General features: G+C 41.1%; 1 protein-coding gene across 4 annotated transcripts in view; it reads left to right on the plus strand.

Annotated features, from left to right (window-relative positions):
- spg21 (SPG21 abhydrolase domain containing, maspardin) overlaps nucleotides 1-19388 on the plus strand; it is a 123368-nt gene that overhangs the window by 88490 nt on the left and 15490 nt on the right. For 2 of the 4 annotated variants that reach the window (XR_007939200.1, XM_051942706.1), the window contains exons 7-8: nucleotides 5969-6076; nucleotides 6174-6314. Coding sequence is in view for 2 of the 4 variants with exons in the window: in XM_051942706.1 (XP_051798666.1) it covers nucleotides 5969-6076; nucleotides 6174-6314 (249 nt within the window). In the remaining 2 variants the exon portion in view is untranslated. Of the gene's footprint in view, nucleotides 1-5968; nucleotides 6077-6173; nucleotides 6315-14463; nucleotides 14574-17988; nucleotides 18069-19388 lie in introns of all 4 variants that reach the window. The other 2 variants (XR_007939199.1, XM_051942695.1) reach the window with 2 other exon arrangements.

The following is a 19388-nucleotide window of genomic DNA, read 5'->3' on the forward strand; positions in this document are numbered from 1 at the left end:
GAATATGTGTTTAAAACATTTGCCATGTCATGATCAGACTTCCCATTTAAAGAGATGATGCACTTATGGGGATGTATCCCCAACAGGGATTTCACCCCCTCCCATGCAGGTCGTGAGCTGCCAGTCCTGAATAGGTTCTCCACCCTGTCCTTATAAAGGACAGGGTGGAGATATGATTCCATAGATATGAATAGATATGATTCCATTTGTTATTATTTCAGCATAAGGTTCATTGTATAAAAGTTTAACCCACCGACCGAAATTATCCCCGCAACCAAATCTTTTTAATATTTCAAATAGGTAGGGCCACTCAACTCTATCAAAGGCCTTTTCGGCATCCAATGATAGCAAAGCAGTATCTGATTTTTCTTCCTGATTATAAAGAATATCCAACACTCGTCTCACATTATGAAATCCCTGCCTACCTACAATAAATCCATTCTGGTCACAGGTGATTATATAGGGTAATATTTTCTCCATCCTACGAGCCAAAATTTTGCAAAGTATCTTTAAATCTACATTAAGAAGACTTATTGGTCTTAAATTTTCACATTTGTTGCAGGGTTTACCAGGTTTAGGTAGTAAAGTTATCAGAGCTCTTAATGAAACAGGGAGGGTTCCTTTTTCAAATGACTCCGAAAACATATCGAAAAGTGGGGACAGCAATTTAGCTTTAAATTTTTTATAAATTTCTGCCGGCAACCCATCTGGGCCCGGTGTTTTGCCCGTTTTCAAATGATCTATTGCTATAGATATTTCTTCTTTAGTTATAGCTGCACCGAGATCTGTATTCATTAATTCTGAGATATTGGGTATTTGGAGGGTATCCAAGAAGAGATTTTGTTCTTATCCCACATGTGTTATTTCTGAGCTGTACAGTTTTTCAAAAAAGGTCTTAAAAGTTTCATTGATTTCTAAAGGGTCAACAATAATTTTTCCATCACGAATTTCAACTGAGGTAATACTTTTCTCATTTTGTAATTGTCGAAGGCGCCAGGCTAAAAGTTTACCGGGCTTCTCCCCCTGGTCATAAAATGCCTGCTTAAGACGCAAAAGATGTGAAGCAGCTTTAGAGGCAGAAAGCTCGTTATACTGTGTTCTTTTTAACAGAAGTTTTTGATGAATATTTGGGCATAATGTTTGATAGTATTCCCTCTCAAACAATTCAATCTCTGCTTCCAACTTTTTAGTTTTCTGATATGTTTGTTTTGTCTTATAGCTCGTAAAACTAATTATCTGACCTCTTATGTAGGCCTTAAAGGCTTCCCATCTTGAAGAGGATGATGTTTCATCTGTATTGGTTTCAAAAAAGATATCGATTTGGTTATCTATGAAAGATATAAATTCTGAGTCTAGGAGCCATTTTTGTTTAAATTTCCACCTAGGGGGGTCTCTCCTTAGCCTAAGATCTTCATATATTAGTGAATTTGGTGCATGGTCCGATATTAAAATGCTGTCATAATGGCAATCCTTTATTTTATGTCTCAGATTGGCAGAGACCAAAAAATAATCAATGCGCAAATATGATTTATGTGTACCTGAGTAGCAAGAGTATTTTAAGCCCTTGGGATTCATATCTCTCCAGATATCTGTCAAATTAAGCTCCTCCATAAAATGCTGAATAGTTTGTCTACTTTTAGAATGAGATGTATCAATGCTTGAGTCTCGGTCCAACTCCGGATTCAATGTGCAATTAAAGTCCCCTGCTATAGTATAGCTACCAGACAGAGACGAAATTGTGAGAAAAAGATTATGAAAAAACTTTGGGTCATCAATATTTGGAGCATATATATTAATCAGATTTATTTTTTCCGTAATAAGCATGCCCTGAAGAATGATATACCTCCCAGTCTTGTCTTTAATGACTCTTGTCACATGAAGTGGTATGGATTTATGAATCAAAATCATAACTCCTCTTGCCTGAGAAGTAAAAGGTGCTGAATATATATTGCCCTGCCACCTCCTCCTAATTCTTGCCTCTTGATTTGATAACAGATGGGTTTCTTGAAGTAGCATGATATCAGAGTGTATAGATTTCACCTTAGTCATTACCTGTTTGACCTTTTCCAGTTTTTGCAGTCCTCTGCAGTTCCAAGAAGATATTTTAATTTTTACTCCACCAGACATAACATATACAATTGAATGGGCTCCACCATGCGTTCAAAATTTTTTAAGAACAGAGAAACAAGAAGCACCTGAATGTTAAAAACTACATCCATAGTAATGAACACTGAACAATAAATCCCTTTAACTTGGAACATAAACTTTGTTACCCCACTCCCTCCCCCCTATATATAATGGTTCCTATCTAACAGCTGAAGGCCGCTCCACACCGAAGTGAGGATCAACCGACTATGCCTAACCACTCTTTCTTTTATTCCACCCCACTATGAACATAGAAAACTCATTATTAATTACGTTCAGAAATTACTTGGCTTAAGGCTCAGTGATATCCATCCATATCAATACACTGTAATGTGCTAGCGATTACTGTATCTTACCCAGGATTACTTTCTGCTCTCAGAGTCTTTACAAAGTTCTCTGCTTCAGCTGGCCTGTTAAAGATGCGAGATTGCCCGTTATGTGTCACCAAAAGCCGTGCAGGAGGGATCATGCCGTATCGAATCCCCATGGCTCGAAGCTGTTGTCTCACGGCATCAAACTCTTTATGTTTTTTGTGCACGCCGGCTGCGAGGTTCTCGTACAGTCTCACCTTGTGGTTCTTGTAAAGTATCTGTCCCTTTACCCTGGCGGCTCTTATCACAGTCGATTTATCCTTGTAATTTAAGAACTTCATGATAAGAGTCCTTGGTACAGCGGTGTTTGTTTGACTCTTCGGGCCGATACGATGCGCTCTCTCCAGTACCAGAGTTGTGCGTAACGGTGCCAGATTCAGAGCCTCCGGCAGCCAGCTTTCCAAGAAGTCGCACGCATCCTCCCCCTCTGCGCCCTCGGGTAGATTAACCAGTCTCAGGTTAGATTGTCGTGATCTGGCCTCCAAATCCAGCACTTTTTCCTCAAGATCCTTGTTTTTATTTTCAAGGGTTTGAACGGTTGCTTGTAAACTGGTGATGATATCCTCTGCTGCAGATATCCGAATCTCTGCCTCGCCGACCCGCTCAGTGCACTCATTAACATCTTTTTTGACACTTTCTATCGCTGACAAAATGCCATCTAGTTTGGAGGAAAAATTGGATTTCAAGTTTGCAATTGCAGCTAGTATTGCGTCGGATCCAGCTTCGGCTAATTTTCCCTTCTCAGTCACTTCCCCATCACTGTTTTCCTCCTCCATTGCCTCGCATGTGTTTGTATTAGCTTCGCTAATGTCACGGTTAGCTTCGGGGCTTAGCTTAGAAGTAAAGTTGGATAACTTCGACTGAGTCGGCTTACTAGAGTTTTTACCTGGTTTCCTTTGTACCAGAGGCATCACAGCAGCCCTAAGACGTCGTCATTAATCTCTCATAACGAGTATTGTCAAGTGTTTTGCAGAAAGATAGCGGAGCCGAAGCCAGTACGTCCTCTCAGCACGCCGCCATTACCGGAACCCCTTGTTTCCTTCTTAATGTGTTTGAGACCACCAATTGTGTTGTACAGAGGTAGGGTTAGTACACAGTTTACAGCTCTATTTAACTACTGTTTTAATCCAATAGTATGGTAAGAACCAATCAGCTAAGTAAAGAGAAATGACAGTCCATCAGGAAAATCTGGTCAGTCAATCCGGAAATTTTCAAGAACTTTGAATGTATCCTCAAGTGCAGTCACAAAAACCATCAAATGTTATGATGAAAGTGGCTCTCACGAAGACCATTCCAGGAAAGGAAGACCAAAAGTTACTTCTGCTGCAGAGGATAAATTCATGAGAGTTACCAGCCTCAGAAAATCAAAACTTAGCAGCACCTCAGATTAGAGCCCACATAAATTTTTCACCAAATTTAAGTTGGAGACAATTATCAGTATCAACAGTTTAGAGGAGACTGCGTGAATCATGGCTTTTATGGTGAAATTACTCTGACTCGTAATGGACTTTTACCCTCCCCTGACAGTTCAATATTTTCATCGTCTGTTAAATATGAAACTAGGCCACACAACATTTTTGGATAAATGCTATGGAAGTGACCTATGAAGCTAAAACTTCCCTTATTTAGTATTAGACAGATATAACCCACGAAACACAAAATGCACTTTTTAAATGATAGTTTATTGAAAACCTGTATCACTCCTGTGAAAAAGCAATTGTCCCCCAAACCTAGTAACTGGTTGGGCCACTCTTGACTGCAACAACTGCAATTAAATGCTTGCTACAGTTTGTGATCAGTCTTTTGCATCGTCATGGAGAAATTCTGGCCCACTCTTTTCTGCAGAATAGTCTGACCACATTAGATGGTTTTCAAACATGAACTACCCTTTTCAGGTTAAAGCATCTTAATTGGATTTAAGTCCAGACTTGTTTGTGTGCTTTGGGTCATTGTATGGTGCATAACCGATTTGTGTTGAGCTTTATGTTGTGAACTGATGGGTGATTCTCTAGGAAAATGTTCTGATAGGGAGCGGAATTTATGGTTCCATCAATTATGCCAAATTGTCCAGGTCCTACGGAAGCAAAGCAGCCCCAAACCATCACACTACCACCACAATGTGTTACTGTGGGTGTGATGTTCTTCTTGTGGAATGCAGTATTAGCTTAACGCCAGATATAACGGGGCCCATGTCTTCCAAAAAAAATTCCACCTTTGACTCATCAGTCCCAAAAGTCTTGGGGCTCATCCAGATATTTTTTTTGCAAATGCCAGATGAGCTTTTATGTTAATTTTGGTCAGCAGTGTTTTGTGCCTTCCATGGGTGCTGTTTTCTCCCAGAGTCTGTCTTATTGTGGAGTCATCTAGATGAACCTTAACTGAGGCCTGCAGTTTTTTTGATGTTCGTCTGGGTTCTTTTCCCTGGAGACGTCGACACTGTCTTGGAGAGATGTTGGTAGATTAGCCACTCCTGGGACAGTTCACCACAGTTCCATGTTTTCTCCATTTGTGACTAATGTCTTTCACTGTTGTTCTCTGTAGTCCTAGAGCCTTAGACATGACTTTTTAACCCTTTCCAGGCAAATGGATGTCAGTGACTTTGTTTCATATCTGTTCTCGAATCTCTTTAGAACATGGCATCATGTGCAGCTTTTTGAGACCCTTTAGCAACTTCAGAATACCGGACAGGTTCTATTTAGGGGATGTTCAGATTCAACAAACCTGGTAATAATCATATGTCGGTGTGTCTGTTGACATGGAACAAGGGCTGGGTGATAAATCGAATTAATTTGATTAATTCGCCTTTTTAAAACCTGACCATTTGAAAATTTGCCAAATTGTAAAATCGAGGCGAGCTTAAATATATAACAATACAGATTCTTCTTCTGCCTTTCACGACTTGTGCACTGGCGTTTGCTTCCGCCTCTCATCTCCTTCCGCCAAAACACTCACATCTCCGTCATGGCAGACACAACAGCAGACGAAGAGTTGGTCACGAGAAAAGGACCTCATGTTACATCGATTATATGGAAGTGGTTCGGCTTTGACAAGACTGACACAGAGCAAACTACAGTCGTGCAAGGTTTTGCAAAAGTACTGTGAAAACGAAGAGTAGCAGCACAACTAACCTCTTTCAGCACCTCCGGCAGAGGCATCCTAAAGAATGGGAAAAGTGCTCGCAGCTACGGAAGTGCGGCATGGCTAGCACTAGCCATAGCAAACAGACCGCAAAGAAACAACAAAAATCGATTAAAATCGTAATCGTCCAAGATAACTAAAAAAATCGAGATTTTATTTTTTGGCCATATCGCCCAGCCCTAAATGGAACCCAGTTGCCAAATGAATTGCACAATCAGACTTTAACAGCAGAGTAAGAGTAAGTAATACTGTAATGTCTTTGTGTTTATGTGTAAATGTTTACATGCCTCTTCCATGTGTTATCTATGCTGTAGTTGGAGAGTCTGAACCAAAGTGAGTTAGCATCGCGACTGACACTCAACTGCCAGAACTCTTATGTGGAACCGCACAAAATAAAAGATGTAGCTGTGACCATTATAGATGTAAGTTAGACCAACTATCTCATTAAGTATACCAGAATCTATTCATCGCTGTTTCTGCTGTAGTTACTAGAATGACATGTTTTCTTTTGATGTTGAGGTGTTTGACCAGAGTGCTCTGTCACTGGAGGCCAAGGAGGAGATGTATAAACTGTATCCTAATGCTAGAAGAGCTCATCTGAAAACAGGAGGAAACTTCCCGTACCTGTGCAGGAGTGCGGAAGTCAACCTTTACGTACAGGTATGCTCTGATTTATCATTTACAGGCAAACAATGTTGGGAACATGATCTGTATCAATCATCACAGATTTCCACAACTGATGAAAATAAAATAAAAAATTGGCTTGGAGTATTGGCTAGTTTGATTTAGATGCAAGTTTAGTGGCATAAACAAACACCAAGCTGCTCCCTCCCTACCTCATAAACCACCAATGATATCGCTGAGAACTGAGTAAGCTGAGAATGACATGCAAACATTCAGTCATTTAATGGTTTGCCCTTTGCCTGCACTATCAGCAAATAATACAACAACAGAGGCAGAGTGAGAAAATACACGCAGGAAGGAAGGAAGGAAAGTTATCACTCTAGTGTGGCAGTTGTTACTGTTTTTTAAAGTCTGACCTAGACAAGAACACCACCATGCAGACCTGTGCTTAAAATCTGTTTAGACCATAGATGTGAGTTTGGGATGGGTACAAATCCATGTCAAACGAGTGTTGGGACAAAATTTTTACCAGAGAAACAATAAGCTCCAATGTTAATAGTTCTGCTCTCCATGCATTAGAAACTCAGAGGATTGTTCATTCTATGTCACCACCACAAGACATTTGTCTATGATACATTTTCACTATCCAAATACTGAAGAGAGTTCCTTTATGGAAGCCTTTATGAGGGGTGGAGCTGCTTTGTCAAAGACTTGCAGCTCGATTCAGCACACAGAGACTGATTTCAGCAATGATGGAGGAGAGAAGTAAATGTTGTAAAGTGTAGTTACACTTTACTAGTTGACGCAGAGAATGCAAAAGATTGCGGCTCTTTTTTATGTAAATAATGGTTTTACATTTCAACTGTCACAGTAATATTAGACCCTCCAGAAAAACGCGGGCAAAAATCCTTGATTATGCAGGCTAAAATCCTTGATTATGCGAATAAATATGCAGGGTTTTTATGCCATTTTATGCGGGGAAATTGCGAAAAGTTGCAAAGTATGCGAATAGTTGTGAAATATGCAAAAAGATGTGAAATATGTAAGAACTGGGAAAAAAGGTGATTCTTCTCCTACATCCTGTTACTAGGCTACCACTGAATGAAAAAGAGCAATATAAAGATAAACAGACATACTACATGCAAGACACATCACAGTAAGTGGTGCCAATGTTTCATTTATTATCAGCTTAAGCATGACTTAAACATTCCTTAATCACAAATTTCTCAGAAATAAAACATTCTTTCTGCTTAGTTATACTTTGAGGTAGAGCAAACTACCTGCTCCAGTGTCGTGGAGAAGTTGCTACCGACCCGTTTCTGTCGGCCGCCAAACCGTGGTTGGGCAGCCTCGGGTAGTGCTAGCCCGCCTAGGTCAGCCCGGCTCGTTGGTGGTAACAGCCAATATATAGTCCAACAAAACTTTGCAGTTGGGAAGAACAGGGCACTTTATTTAACAGCAGCGACTGTCCACACTTACTGCTTGGAGCATACATCGACTTCTCATACTTCTTTTCAATAACTTCTGTCTCATCATGTGCAGCTCGACATATTTCCGTCTCTACTACCAACACAGACCCGCCGCGGGCCCCATTACATACTCTTAACTCGCACACATACACACACTCTCACACACACACGCCCACCTCTTTGTGCCTAGGTTAAAGGAGCAGGCTTGGCCTGCAACAAAGTGCTGCAACACGGTTGATTTTCTTTGGTGCTCCAGAACGATGTTGCACGGGGTGCAAAAAAGTTTCCCCGAACTTTGGTGCAGTAAATCTGGGTACTGTTTTGTCTCTAGTTCATGTTCGGTCTCTAGCTGAAATATTCGTAGGTTAATGTGATCTTTGAGCATTCGCCATCCTTGTTTTTTCGTCTCTGAGCGCCGCGCTCCACATCAGCTCGTGCTTCTAGTGTGTGTGTGTGAATGCGTGAACTGATGATATCAGGCTGGGCGTCACATAAAAACTCACTCACAACTCCATTTATATTTGTTATAGTTTTCTCATTTTATGCGGAAATTGTGAAATCAAGCGGGACCCGCATATTTCTCTTTTTTTTCATGGAAATGTGAGATTCTTGCGGGAATTATGCGCTGTTTTGCAGGGATTATGCAGCCTTTTGGGAAATAATTGACCCCCGCATAATCAGCGGCATTTTGGTGATTAATGCGGGAATTCATGCGATCGCATAATCGCGTTTTTCTGGAGGGTCTATAATATACAACAGTGTATTGTCCCCTATGATGCCAAGTCCTAACCTCAAAGAAAATCTTTGAGCCTTTATTAAAAGTAATAGGATATTCAAGTTAAAGTATATTGACCAATTAAAAACTAGTTTTTATCATGATAGAAATGTTAGCAGTATCACATAGCCTTACTAGGGCATATACCACATTGGCAGCTGAGCTTCTGTTACACTTGGTCACCTAGACCTTTCCTGCATGTCCTTCCCTGTATTTCCTGTCAATCTTTATTGTGCTGTCTAAAAAAGGGCAAAAACAAAATTATCAGATGACATGTTCATAAGTGCTAAGTACTCTTAATGAAAGTTACTGAGTATACAGAAATAGCAGAGAAGAAAGTCTGCAGAAGGAAGTTTTTGATTGTAAAAAAACAAATTCAAACAAAATAAAAATGCATCATGCAGCATCTCATTAACTTATTCTTCAGTTTGTGTTGTCAGACATCAGAAAGAGTATGAAATAGTGACTGAAATGTAGCCCATGAAGACTACATGTTAACCAGTATCACTCCATAACTATGTCCAAGCTCTTACTCTGCAAGTAAAGTATTGATTTTATGACTGCAGCATCTGATAAACTCACCATACACAAGTTAAAGACAACAGTTGTGCTGTAAAGTCGGCGATATTTACATGTGATCTGATCACTCAGGGAAAGGTAAAAACATTAGAAAGTCCTGGTCTCTCACGCATTTGCATCCGTGTCAACGACCAATCCATCACAGATGACAGAATTTTCTTCATGAAGGGAGTAGGGAAAACAGCAGCTCAGCTGCATTTAAAGCTAAAAACATTAAAATGACCCATTTTCAACAGGGGCCAAACCAAGGATTGTGAATTTGTAGTAAAATGAATGGTCTTTGCAGAATTTTGAATTGAAAATAGAAAGACATTGTCTGGGGACATGACACTTTCATTAATATCTTAAAAAGGGGCATGACATGGGAATTTTAATTGGTTTGGCATGTACTCCAACCAGTCAAAACATATAAACCACTGACATATGGAGTGAGTGACATTGATCATCCTGTTACAATGCAGTGCTCAGTGCATTCACACAACACTTCTGCTTCATCTTCTAAAGCATACTATTTGTAAAATGACACTTGATTCATTAGACTGTGGAATGCACAAAGCTATAAAAAGCCTCTAACACTCTCTGTAAGAGGTGCTTTCTGTTCAAAGAGATGTTGTGAACTACCATAAGTGTCTAATTCTTGATTACAATACAAAATAATACAAAGTTTTACTGAAGTCGTAAAATGTAAATCTGTGAGATTCAACCTTAGACAATAAACAAGACAAAAGCTCTATTTTGACAAGTAAACATCAAAGATGGAAGTGGGGAGAAAATCTTCAGAAAAGACACTGTTTTACCTGCCTGAAAGTCATGCTTGCATGTTTTCTTCAGTATTGCAGTAATACTTGTCTGTGCATCCACAGTACACATAGACAAGGTGGTCTATATCACGACTTATGATACTTGTGACACTTGTGATACAGTTCTGACATCCCTCCCCAAACAGCTCAACTTGCATTCACACCTTGACTCAGGCTACCCCAATGACTAAACTGAGATCCAGGTCGGTCAGTGACTCACATATTTACACACGTGGACAAAATTGTTGGTACCTCTCAGTTAAAGAAGGAAAAACCCACAATTCTCACTGAAATCACTTGAAACTCACAAAAGTAACAATAAATAAAAATTTATTGAAAATTAAATAATCAAAATCAGCCATCACTTTTGAATTGTTGATTAACATAATTATTTTAAAAAACAAACTAATGAAATAGGGCTGGACAAAAATGATGGTACCCATAACTTAATATTTTGTTGCACAACCTTTTGAGGCAATCACTGCAATTAAACGATTTCTGTATTTGTCAATGAGCGTTCTGCAGCTGTCAACAGGTATTTTGGCCCACTCCTCATGAGCAAACAGCTCCAGTTTTCTCAGGTTTGATGGGTGTCTTCTCCAAATGGCATGTTTCAGCTCCTTCCACATATGTTCAATGGGATTCAGATCTGGGCTCATACACACGTGGACAAAATTGTTGGTACCCCTCAGTTAAAGAAGGAAAAACCCACAATTCTCACTGAAATCACTTGAAACTCACAAAAGTAACAATAAATAAAAATTTATTGAAAATTAAATAATCAAAATCAGCCATCACTTTTGAATTGTTGATTAACATAATTATTTAAAAAAACAAACTAATGAAATAGGGCTGGACAAAAATGATGGTACCCATAACTTAATATTTTGTTGCACAACCTTTTGAGGCAATCACTGCAATTAAACGATTTCTGTATTTGTCAATGAGCGTTCTGCAGCTGTCAACAGGTATTTTGGCCCACTCCTCATGAGCAAACAGCTCCAGTTGTCTCAGGTTTGATGGGTGTCTTCTCCAAATGGCATGTTTCAGCTCCTTCCACATATGTTCAATGGGATTCAGATCTGGGCTCATAGAAGGCCACTTTAGAATAGTCCAACGCTTTTCTCTCAGCCATTCTTGGGTGTTTTTGGCTGTGTGTTTTGGATCGTTGTCCTGTTGGAAGACCCATGACCTGCGACTGAGACCAAGCTTTCTGACACTAGGCAGCACATTTCTCTCCAGAATGCCTTGATAGTCTTCAGATTTCATCGTACCTTGCACACTTTCAAGACACCCTGTGCCAGATGCAGCAAAGCAGCCCCAAAACATTACTGAGCCTCCTCCATGTTTCACCGTAGGGACAGTGTTCTTTTCTTCGTATGCTTGGTTTTTGAGTCTATGAACATAGAGTTGATGTGCCTTACCAAAAAGCTCCAGTTTGGTCTCATCTGTCCAAAGGACATTCTCCCAGAAGCTTTGTGGCTTGTCAACATGCATTTTTGCAAATTCCAGTCTCGCTTTTTTATGAGTTTTTTTCAGCAGTGGTGTCCTCCTTGGTCGTCTCCCATGAAGTCCACTTTGGCTCAAACAACGACGAATGGTGCGATCTGACACTGATGTACCTTGGCCTTGGAGTTCACCTTTAATTTCTTTGGAGGTTGCTCTGGGCTCTTTGGATACAATTCGAACGATCCATCTCTTCAATTTGTCATCAATTTTCCTCTTGCGGCCACGTCCAGGGAGGTTGGCTACTGTCCCGTGGGTCTTGAACTTCTGAATAATATGAGCCACTGTTGTCACAGGAACTTCAAGCTGTTTAGAGATGGTCTTATAGCCTTTACCTTTAAGATGTTTGTCTATCATTTTTTTTCGGATGTCCTGGGACAATTCTCTCCTTCGCTTTCTGTTGTCCATGTTCAGTGTGGTACACACCTTTTCACCAAACAGCAGGGTGACTACTTGTCTCCCTTTAAATAGGCAGACTGACTGATTATGAGTTTGGAAACACCTGTGATGTCAATTAAATGACACACCTGAGTTAATCATGTCACTCTGGTCAAATAGTTTTCAATCTTTTATAGAGGTACCATCATTTTTGTCCAGGCCTGTTTCATTAGTTTGTTTTTTTAAATAATTATGTTAATCAACAATTCAAAAGTAATGGCTGTTTTTGATTATTTAATTTTCAATAAATTTTTATTTATTGTTACTTTTGTGAGTTTCAAGTGATTTCAGTGAGAATTGTGGGTTTTTCCTTCTATAACTGAGGGGTACCAACAATTTTGTCCACGTGTGTAAATGCCTTTGACTCCCCACCCATTAAGTGAAGGAGACGAAAGGTCTTCTAGAAATTCAACCAAGATCAGTAGCCATTAGAGCTGTTAATGTACACTCATCAGGCATAACATTATGACCACTGACAGGTGAAGTGAATGACACTGATTATCGCTTCATCATGGCACCTGTTAGTGGGTTGGATATATTAGGCAGCAAGTGAACATTTTGTCCTCAAAGTTGATGTGGTAGAAGCAGGAAAAATGGGAAAGTGTAAGGATTTGATCCAGTTAGACAGGGACCAAATTGGATGGCTAGGTGACTGGGTCAGAGCATCTCCAAAACTGCAGCTCTTGTGGGGTGTTCCTGATCTGTAGTGGTCAATATCTATCAAAAGTGGTCCAAGGAAGGAACGGTGATGAACCAGCAACAGGATCATGGCTCATTGATGCATGTGCACTGTTAGCCCGGATTTCATATGTAATTAAAAAATAAATTACAATTTACTGATATGATTTAAGGTAGATTGCATTACTGTCAAATGTAAGTATAAAATACTTGCTTACTATTAATTGCCAGTATATTAAACTTGCGTTTGATAGTAATGCTCGTGTCTGTTATTTTAAGTTCAATAGCTTTACGTTTTCAAGTTTTTAGCCATGATCACTTTAATTAGGGGCTCGGGCATTGACATGCCCCGAGCCACTATTGCTCTTCTGCGGGGTTTCTTATTCTTCTTCTGCCTAAAACTTTGGCTCGCTACTCCTCCTAGGGCTTTCAGAAATCACACACAAATTATATATCAGCTCGTGCGGTTTTATCGGGAATCAATGGCTATGACCTTTCTAAGACATTCATATTTGGCAGAGTCATGAGCAAAAAACTGCATTGATTTTCACATACACAATGAATAGGAAGACTCAATCACTCAGACTTAAAAGTCACCTGTTTTCACAACGCTACTGCTTCGCCATACTTTCACCTACAGACTTCATTTTAGTCTTAAAAAAACAAGCTCAAGTCTCTTCTTTTCATGCATGTATATGTTGTGACTAGGGATGTCCGATATTGGCTTTTTTGCCGATATCCGATATGCCGATATTGTCCAACTCTCAATTTCCGATTCCGATATCTACCGATACCGATATATGTGGGCTATTTTTCCTCAAAACTAATTCACATATCACATATTTCCTGTCGTGGAATTAACACATGCCTCATTTTATTGTGATGCCCCACTGGATGCATTCTCAAATGCAACAAGGCTTTCCAAAAGTAAACATTGTCTGTGCAAAGTAAGAAAACTACTTCAACTTGAGTTATGGAAAAAGTGCCATATTTATTTATTTTTTTGGATCACACTCTCCCTGATATAATCTTGACAATGCTCCTTACAAATAGGGCAAATTTGACTTCTTCACAAATTGTAAAACATTGTACCTGTACAACTATGTGCAGCATAGCAGCATGTAGAGCCAACTAAAATAACAGACAGGCTACTCTTCTTTGTCCATTGTTAAATTAGCCTGCATTTGTAGGCTGCTTCATGGACTGTTTCTTTAACTAAAACTCAATCACCTTAATTGAATTAATTCACAATGTGGCAACTATACTGTACAATTTTGAAAACTGCACATTTCTTTGAGCTAGAAACAATACCTTAGGCATGTGGTAAAGTGCAAAAAAAGGAAACATTTTAAAGTGCAAAATAAATATAAGCCCATTACTTGGGCTAATGCAATCATTGAAATTATAAGCTGGGCACAATCAGCACTGCTCCACATGAGCAACAACAAAAAGATGCAACATTAACGTAGTGTGCAATAAGAACAAGGAAGGCACAAAGTTTCAGTCCAGACCTTCCAGAGTAGTAAACAAAGTCCTCCTTCCAGTGAACAAGGCTAAAAGTCCGACTGGCCTTCATAACAGGCCATAACTTTGCTAACACAATCATTAAAATCATAAACTGGGCTCAGTCAACCCTGCTCTTTCGTATGAGTAACAAAAATGTGCAAATATAAACAAGAAAGGCACAAAAAATAAAAACAGCTTCAGTCCAGACAAGTAAACATAATGCTCCTTTAAAGTGCAACAAATGAGACTCAAAGACTGATGCTGACTCGCCTATATGACTGGTCTAATTTTTTCCCTTGTCCATATACGTGAGAGGTAGATTTTTCTGAATGAAAATAAGCATCTCAGCATTGTCGCAATGTATGCGATTTCTCTTCTCATCGATGACATTGGAGATGGCGCTGAACAGCCGTTCACTGTCTACGCTGGTACAGGGTGCAGTGAGGTACTTGCGTGCAACTCGGGCAAGCGCAGGGAAGCGGACCTGGGTGGACCTCCAGTACTTCAAAGGGCATGCTGTCTTGAGGATGGTGGGTTCTCCCAGGTATGCATACACCTGAAGAAAAAGTCAAAACAAAAACAAAAATAATCTTACTTACTTTTCTTCAAAGCACTGACAGCCGAATGTTTATTTTATTCACTATGTACATTTTCATGTGAAGCACTCTGCAAATGAAATAAATTTGCTAATCAAGTTTATTATTTACTCACCTGTGATGCTGTTTTGCCTGTAGTTGCTTGTTTGGTGACATCATTCTCTGTGAGGATTTCTTGGTACATGTCCTGCAGGCTCCCAGTTCGGGCCCTCTTAGGTGGGGGGTCCTGGTCCTCCTGGCCTGGGTCATCTGCACTGGCACCAGCAGCCTTTTCTTGCTGATCATTGCCCACACTGGCCATTTCATCCACAATCTTCAGCAGCATATTCCGTGCTCCCTCCTTGTTATCCAGGTCAAAATAACGGTCTTTGTAACGAGCATCAACCATGGTTGCAATTGCATAAAGAGGTTCACTTTGCACACCATTAAAGCGTTTACTGACAGCTTCCAATAGAGCATGTTTGGCTGTTAGCACACCTTTGTCTGATTCATCCATCTTGGTGAGCAGCCGTGTCAGGGATACCACACCAGGGATGACATCTGCAGCAGTGGCCTCCGCAGAGCTGATGTCCTTAGTTAGCTGTTCAAAGGGTTCCAGTAGGGTGGTCATCTTCTCCAAAATTCCCCACTGAGTTGCTGTCAGTGTTGCTGGGAGTTCATAATCAGCAGCATATGCACTTAAAACCCTCTTCTGCTCCACCAGGCTCTGCATCATATAATAGGTGGAATTCCACCTGGTGGGGACGTCTTGTTGGAGCTTTTTCACAGGCATGTTGAGTTCTTTTTGTATGTCTTCAAAACGACTGCAAGCAAGCGGTGAGTGCTTGAAGTGGCCTACAACTCGCCTCCCCACAGCCAGGGCATCTGCAATGCTGCGTTGAGACAGGGCACCTCCGTTCACTGCGAGCTGCAAGGTGTGCGCCATGCAGGGCAGACTTGGGACACCAAACTCCGATGTAGCTTTGGCCATGTTGCGTGCGTTGTCTCTGACTACTACATGCACATTCTCCTTGCAGATTTTCCACGTCTCAAACATCCCTTCAAAAGCAGATGCGATTGCTTCTGCCGTATGAGACCCACGGCACTCTTGAGAATGAAGCACAGACTTTTTAAGCGCAAAGTCCTTATCTAGCCATTGAGCAGTCAAGCTCAACATGCTAACCTGGCTAACGCTTGAAGACCAGATATCTGTTGTGAAGCTAATGGATACAGCATCAGCAATTAGCTTCTCGACGTGGCTGTAAACAACACTGTACAACTCGGGTAAGCAAACATCTGAGAAATACTTGCGATTGGGCATGGCAAAGCGTGGCTCGAGGAACTCCACAAGTTTGGTGAATCCGGTGTCTTGCACGATAGAAAAGGGCTGGTTATCCAGTGCGATACACTCCATGATTTTCTGAGTGATGGCTTTCGCCCTGGGGTCGTCCTTGTTGTATTTTTGTTTTTTCTCGGTTGACTCTTTAAGCTTCAACTGAGTGTTTTTTTTCAGTGCAGCCTGTCTCTGTTGCTTCGTTTCATTACTTTGCTGTACAAATCCCGCGTATCTCTCTGAATGATTCATCCTGAGGTGGGAGATTAAATTGGAAGTATTGAAGGAAGAAGTCTTGGTTCCGCCTCGCATAACCAACGCTTTGCAGTCATTGCAAATCGCAAGTTTAATATCCGAAGGAGACACTTGAAAATAATTCCAAACCGCAGACATAGTCAGGCACAGAGCTAGCAAGCTTGCTACTGCAGCCACCCATGTTTGTGTATACGCTTCACGACGCAGTTTGATGAGGTCATCATTTGCGCGCCGGTAAATGTCTCGGGAGCCCATAGGCCTGTATTTATTCGGCGAAATCCACGTATTATTTTATCGGTTTTCATTATAGGCAAAAAAAACGATAACGATATTCACAGATATTACATTTTTATGCCAATATCGGGCCAATAATATCGGTGGGCCGATATTATCGGACATCCCTAATTGTGACGGTGAGATTTATGGTTTTCCATAGAGAAGCCTTCAAAAACCCCTGGGTGGAGCAAAAAAGCCCTTCTTAGAGTGTGTGCTCCTCTGGTCCTAGAGTGTGCAGAGGGACGAAATCAGTTGTGTTGTTTTTTGGGTTAAATCGCCATCCTGGCCAAACGGTACTTACTACACGGACAATCCTTTCACAGACTATAGTAAACAATCTCTATATTCATATGAGTCCGACATTATTCACCTGGCACATTGTTACATGACGCGCCAGCCCTTAATTGACATGGGAACCGCAATCGCGCCCCATAAGGCTCAATGCAAATTTAAGCCTCCTGCTTCTTCACACACAGCGATTTGAAAACTGCCGTTTCTCGGTCATTCTTCACTCTACAGAAAAATTAAACATACCGACCTCTTCCGTGACTCATCCTGCCACTTACCAGCCGGTTACTTTTGAGCTAGCATTCACGGTTAGCCCGTCATTAGCGCCACAACACGACGTCGGGCGCTGCCGCTGAGAAGCACTACACTGCCGTCTGTGGCAGGCACCGTTGCTTTGCTGGCTCATAGCAACCGCCCAATACACACCACTGTGTCCACTCAGTGCAATACACACATATAGGAGCTGCAGCTAAACGCTGTCTATCACCGCGCACGACCGGGACTCAGGTGTGGTCGCACACACACACACACATTGGTGTGCCACACCTACCTACGACTGCTCGCTGGCAGGTAACCACAGTTGGATTTCCTCAGAGGTAAGGCCAGACTACACTACCATGATGTGTCTCTGTGTTTTTTTCCAAAAATGTAACACTATACTTCTGTGCTTATATAAAAAGACAGAGACATTGTCCTATTTGATTAATATGGGGACCTATTGTAATGAAACACTCACACCCAATACCTCCACAGGAGCTGCATGTCAGCCTGAAAATGAGTTAAACCTCTCAGCTTCACACAGCCTTTACAGTAACTCCAATCCAAATTTTGACCAGGTGACATCTTCCTGTCTCTGCCTTTCAAAATAAATGCACAGCACAATTTCAACATAAAAGCCTGTGACGGACTGGAAAATGCTGAAATACACCTCTCTCGCTCCGGATGGGGGTTGCGCGAGGGCCCGACGAGTGCCCGGCCCGAGCCCCTCCCGCGATTTCCGCAAGCGGGAATTGTCTGGTTTATTTAGTTATCGTTTCACAAAGCATGATGGGTAAAAGAAGAATGTGCATTTGCCATGCAGCGTTTTCCGCCCGCCATTTCATCATTGTTGTCGGTCAGATATTGTGATTTTGCCGAGGATACAAACCGTGTGTGAATACTAAAGTTTATTGAGAAGTGGAACTAACTTTTTTGGCTGTGTGCGTCGGACACCGCTTCACATTGACCGCCAGACTGGGGCTGTGCTCTGACCCCGCTTCCAACGAAGGGAGACGAGGCTGACTCCAGACCGACTGATTTCCTGCTGCATCGGGTGAGTAACATTAAGCTAACATTAGCGATAATACTGTGTTTTGAGGTGGCCAGTACTGATTGTCGTCACCTAACTGCAGCACGGCTTTTCCTCGCAGTAGGTAACGTTAAATGAGTAACAGAAAACGAGGTGCAGTTGATGAGAGGTGAAGCTCTTTTAATCAGATAAAAAAAAATTTCACTGCTTCCATTTTTTTTTATCCACTGGAGGGGCTGTCATGGGGCAGTGAGAGAAGTTGTTTGTCTGTTTTGCTTTGTTAGTTGTACACAGCCCATACATGACATGACATGACATTACATAGTTTAACAAAATACAAAAAATACAGGAATCTGTACAATGTGATAAACTAGCTTAATTTCAGTTTCTGGTCAATTTAATTGTGTTGCAGTACAGATGAAAAGATGATTTGGGCGTGTAAGTACTGCCCTTTTCACTGTGAAAAAAGAGCCAGCTGGGTCATTCCATGTGGTTTCACCAGATGGTGGTTGCCGCACCATCTTCAAATTAATCCTAAATGCCATTAGATAGTCACAAAAGTACTTTCTATGCAAAATTGTAGGCCTGTAGCTCAAATAGTTTGAGTTGTGGGGGTCTGAAATTTTCAGAATTTGGGCTATAAAAAGCCTCACCAGCGTTTTTTGCATCTTTAAGTGGTTATTTCTCAACCTCTAGACATACCAGAGAGCTGTAAGTTGGTAAACAAGGCCTCTGCCTGTAGCTAGTGTCCCACAAACATCCCCAGGTGTTTCCCTACACTCTGCAGGCCATGGCGGCTTGCTAAAAATGCTAAAAATTAAGAGACACCTCCTCACGAGTGGAGTTTGGAACCTTAAAAGTACTAGAAATACTGCACAGAAGTGTTCTAACACTCCTGGGTTCCATTCTACACAAACTTGTGTGATAACTTAGGAAACTCGAGCTTTCTAGGTACCTCAGTTTGGAAAATATGAGCTCCCAAAAATATTGTCTGCAAACAGCGCTATTTTTTGGGTTGACCCCCCTTCATCCTCCAGCCCATGAATCTGTACATTTTGCCGTATAGCTTCTGCTAGAGGCTCAATACTAAGGGCGAAGAGGACGGGTGAAAGGGAGACCGTTCACTCTAATTTTTGACCTAGGGTCTTTATATAATAAATCGACCCAGGTAACAAACTCTTCTCCAAAACCCATTTCTGTCAATATCTGCTTCAAAAATACCCAGTCGATTCTGTCAAATGTTTTCTCAGCGTCTAAGCTGAGAAGCATTGAAGGTTGTTTATCTCTTGCTGCTACTGACTGCAAGTTCAGAGCTCTCCTTATATTATTTGTCCCTTGACGGCC

The sequence above is a fragment of the Acanthochromis polyacanthus genome, chromosome 2, assembly GCF_021347895.1.
Source record: "Acanthochromis polyacanthus isolate Apoly-LR-REF ecotype Palm Island chromosome 2, KAUST_Apoly_ChrSc, whole genome shotgun sequence".
NCBI lineage: Eukaryota > Metazoa > Chordata > Actinopteri > Pomacentridae > Acanthochromis > Acanthochromis polyacanthus.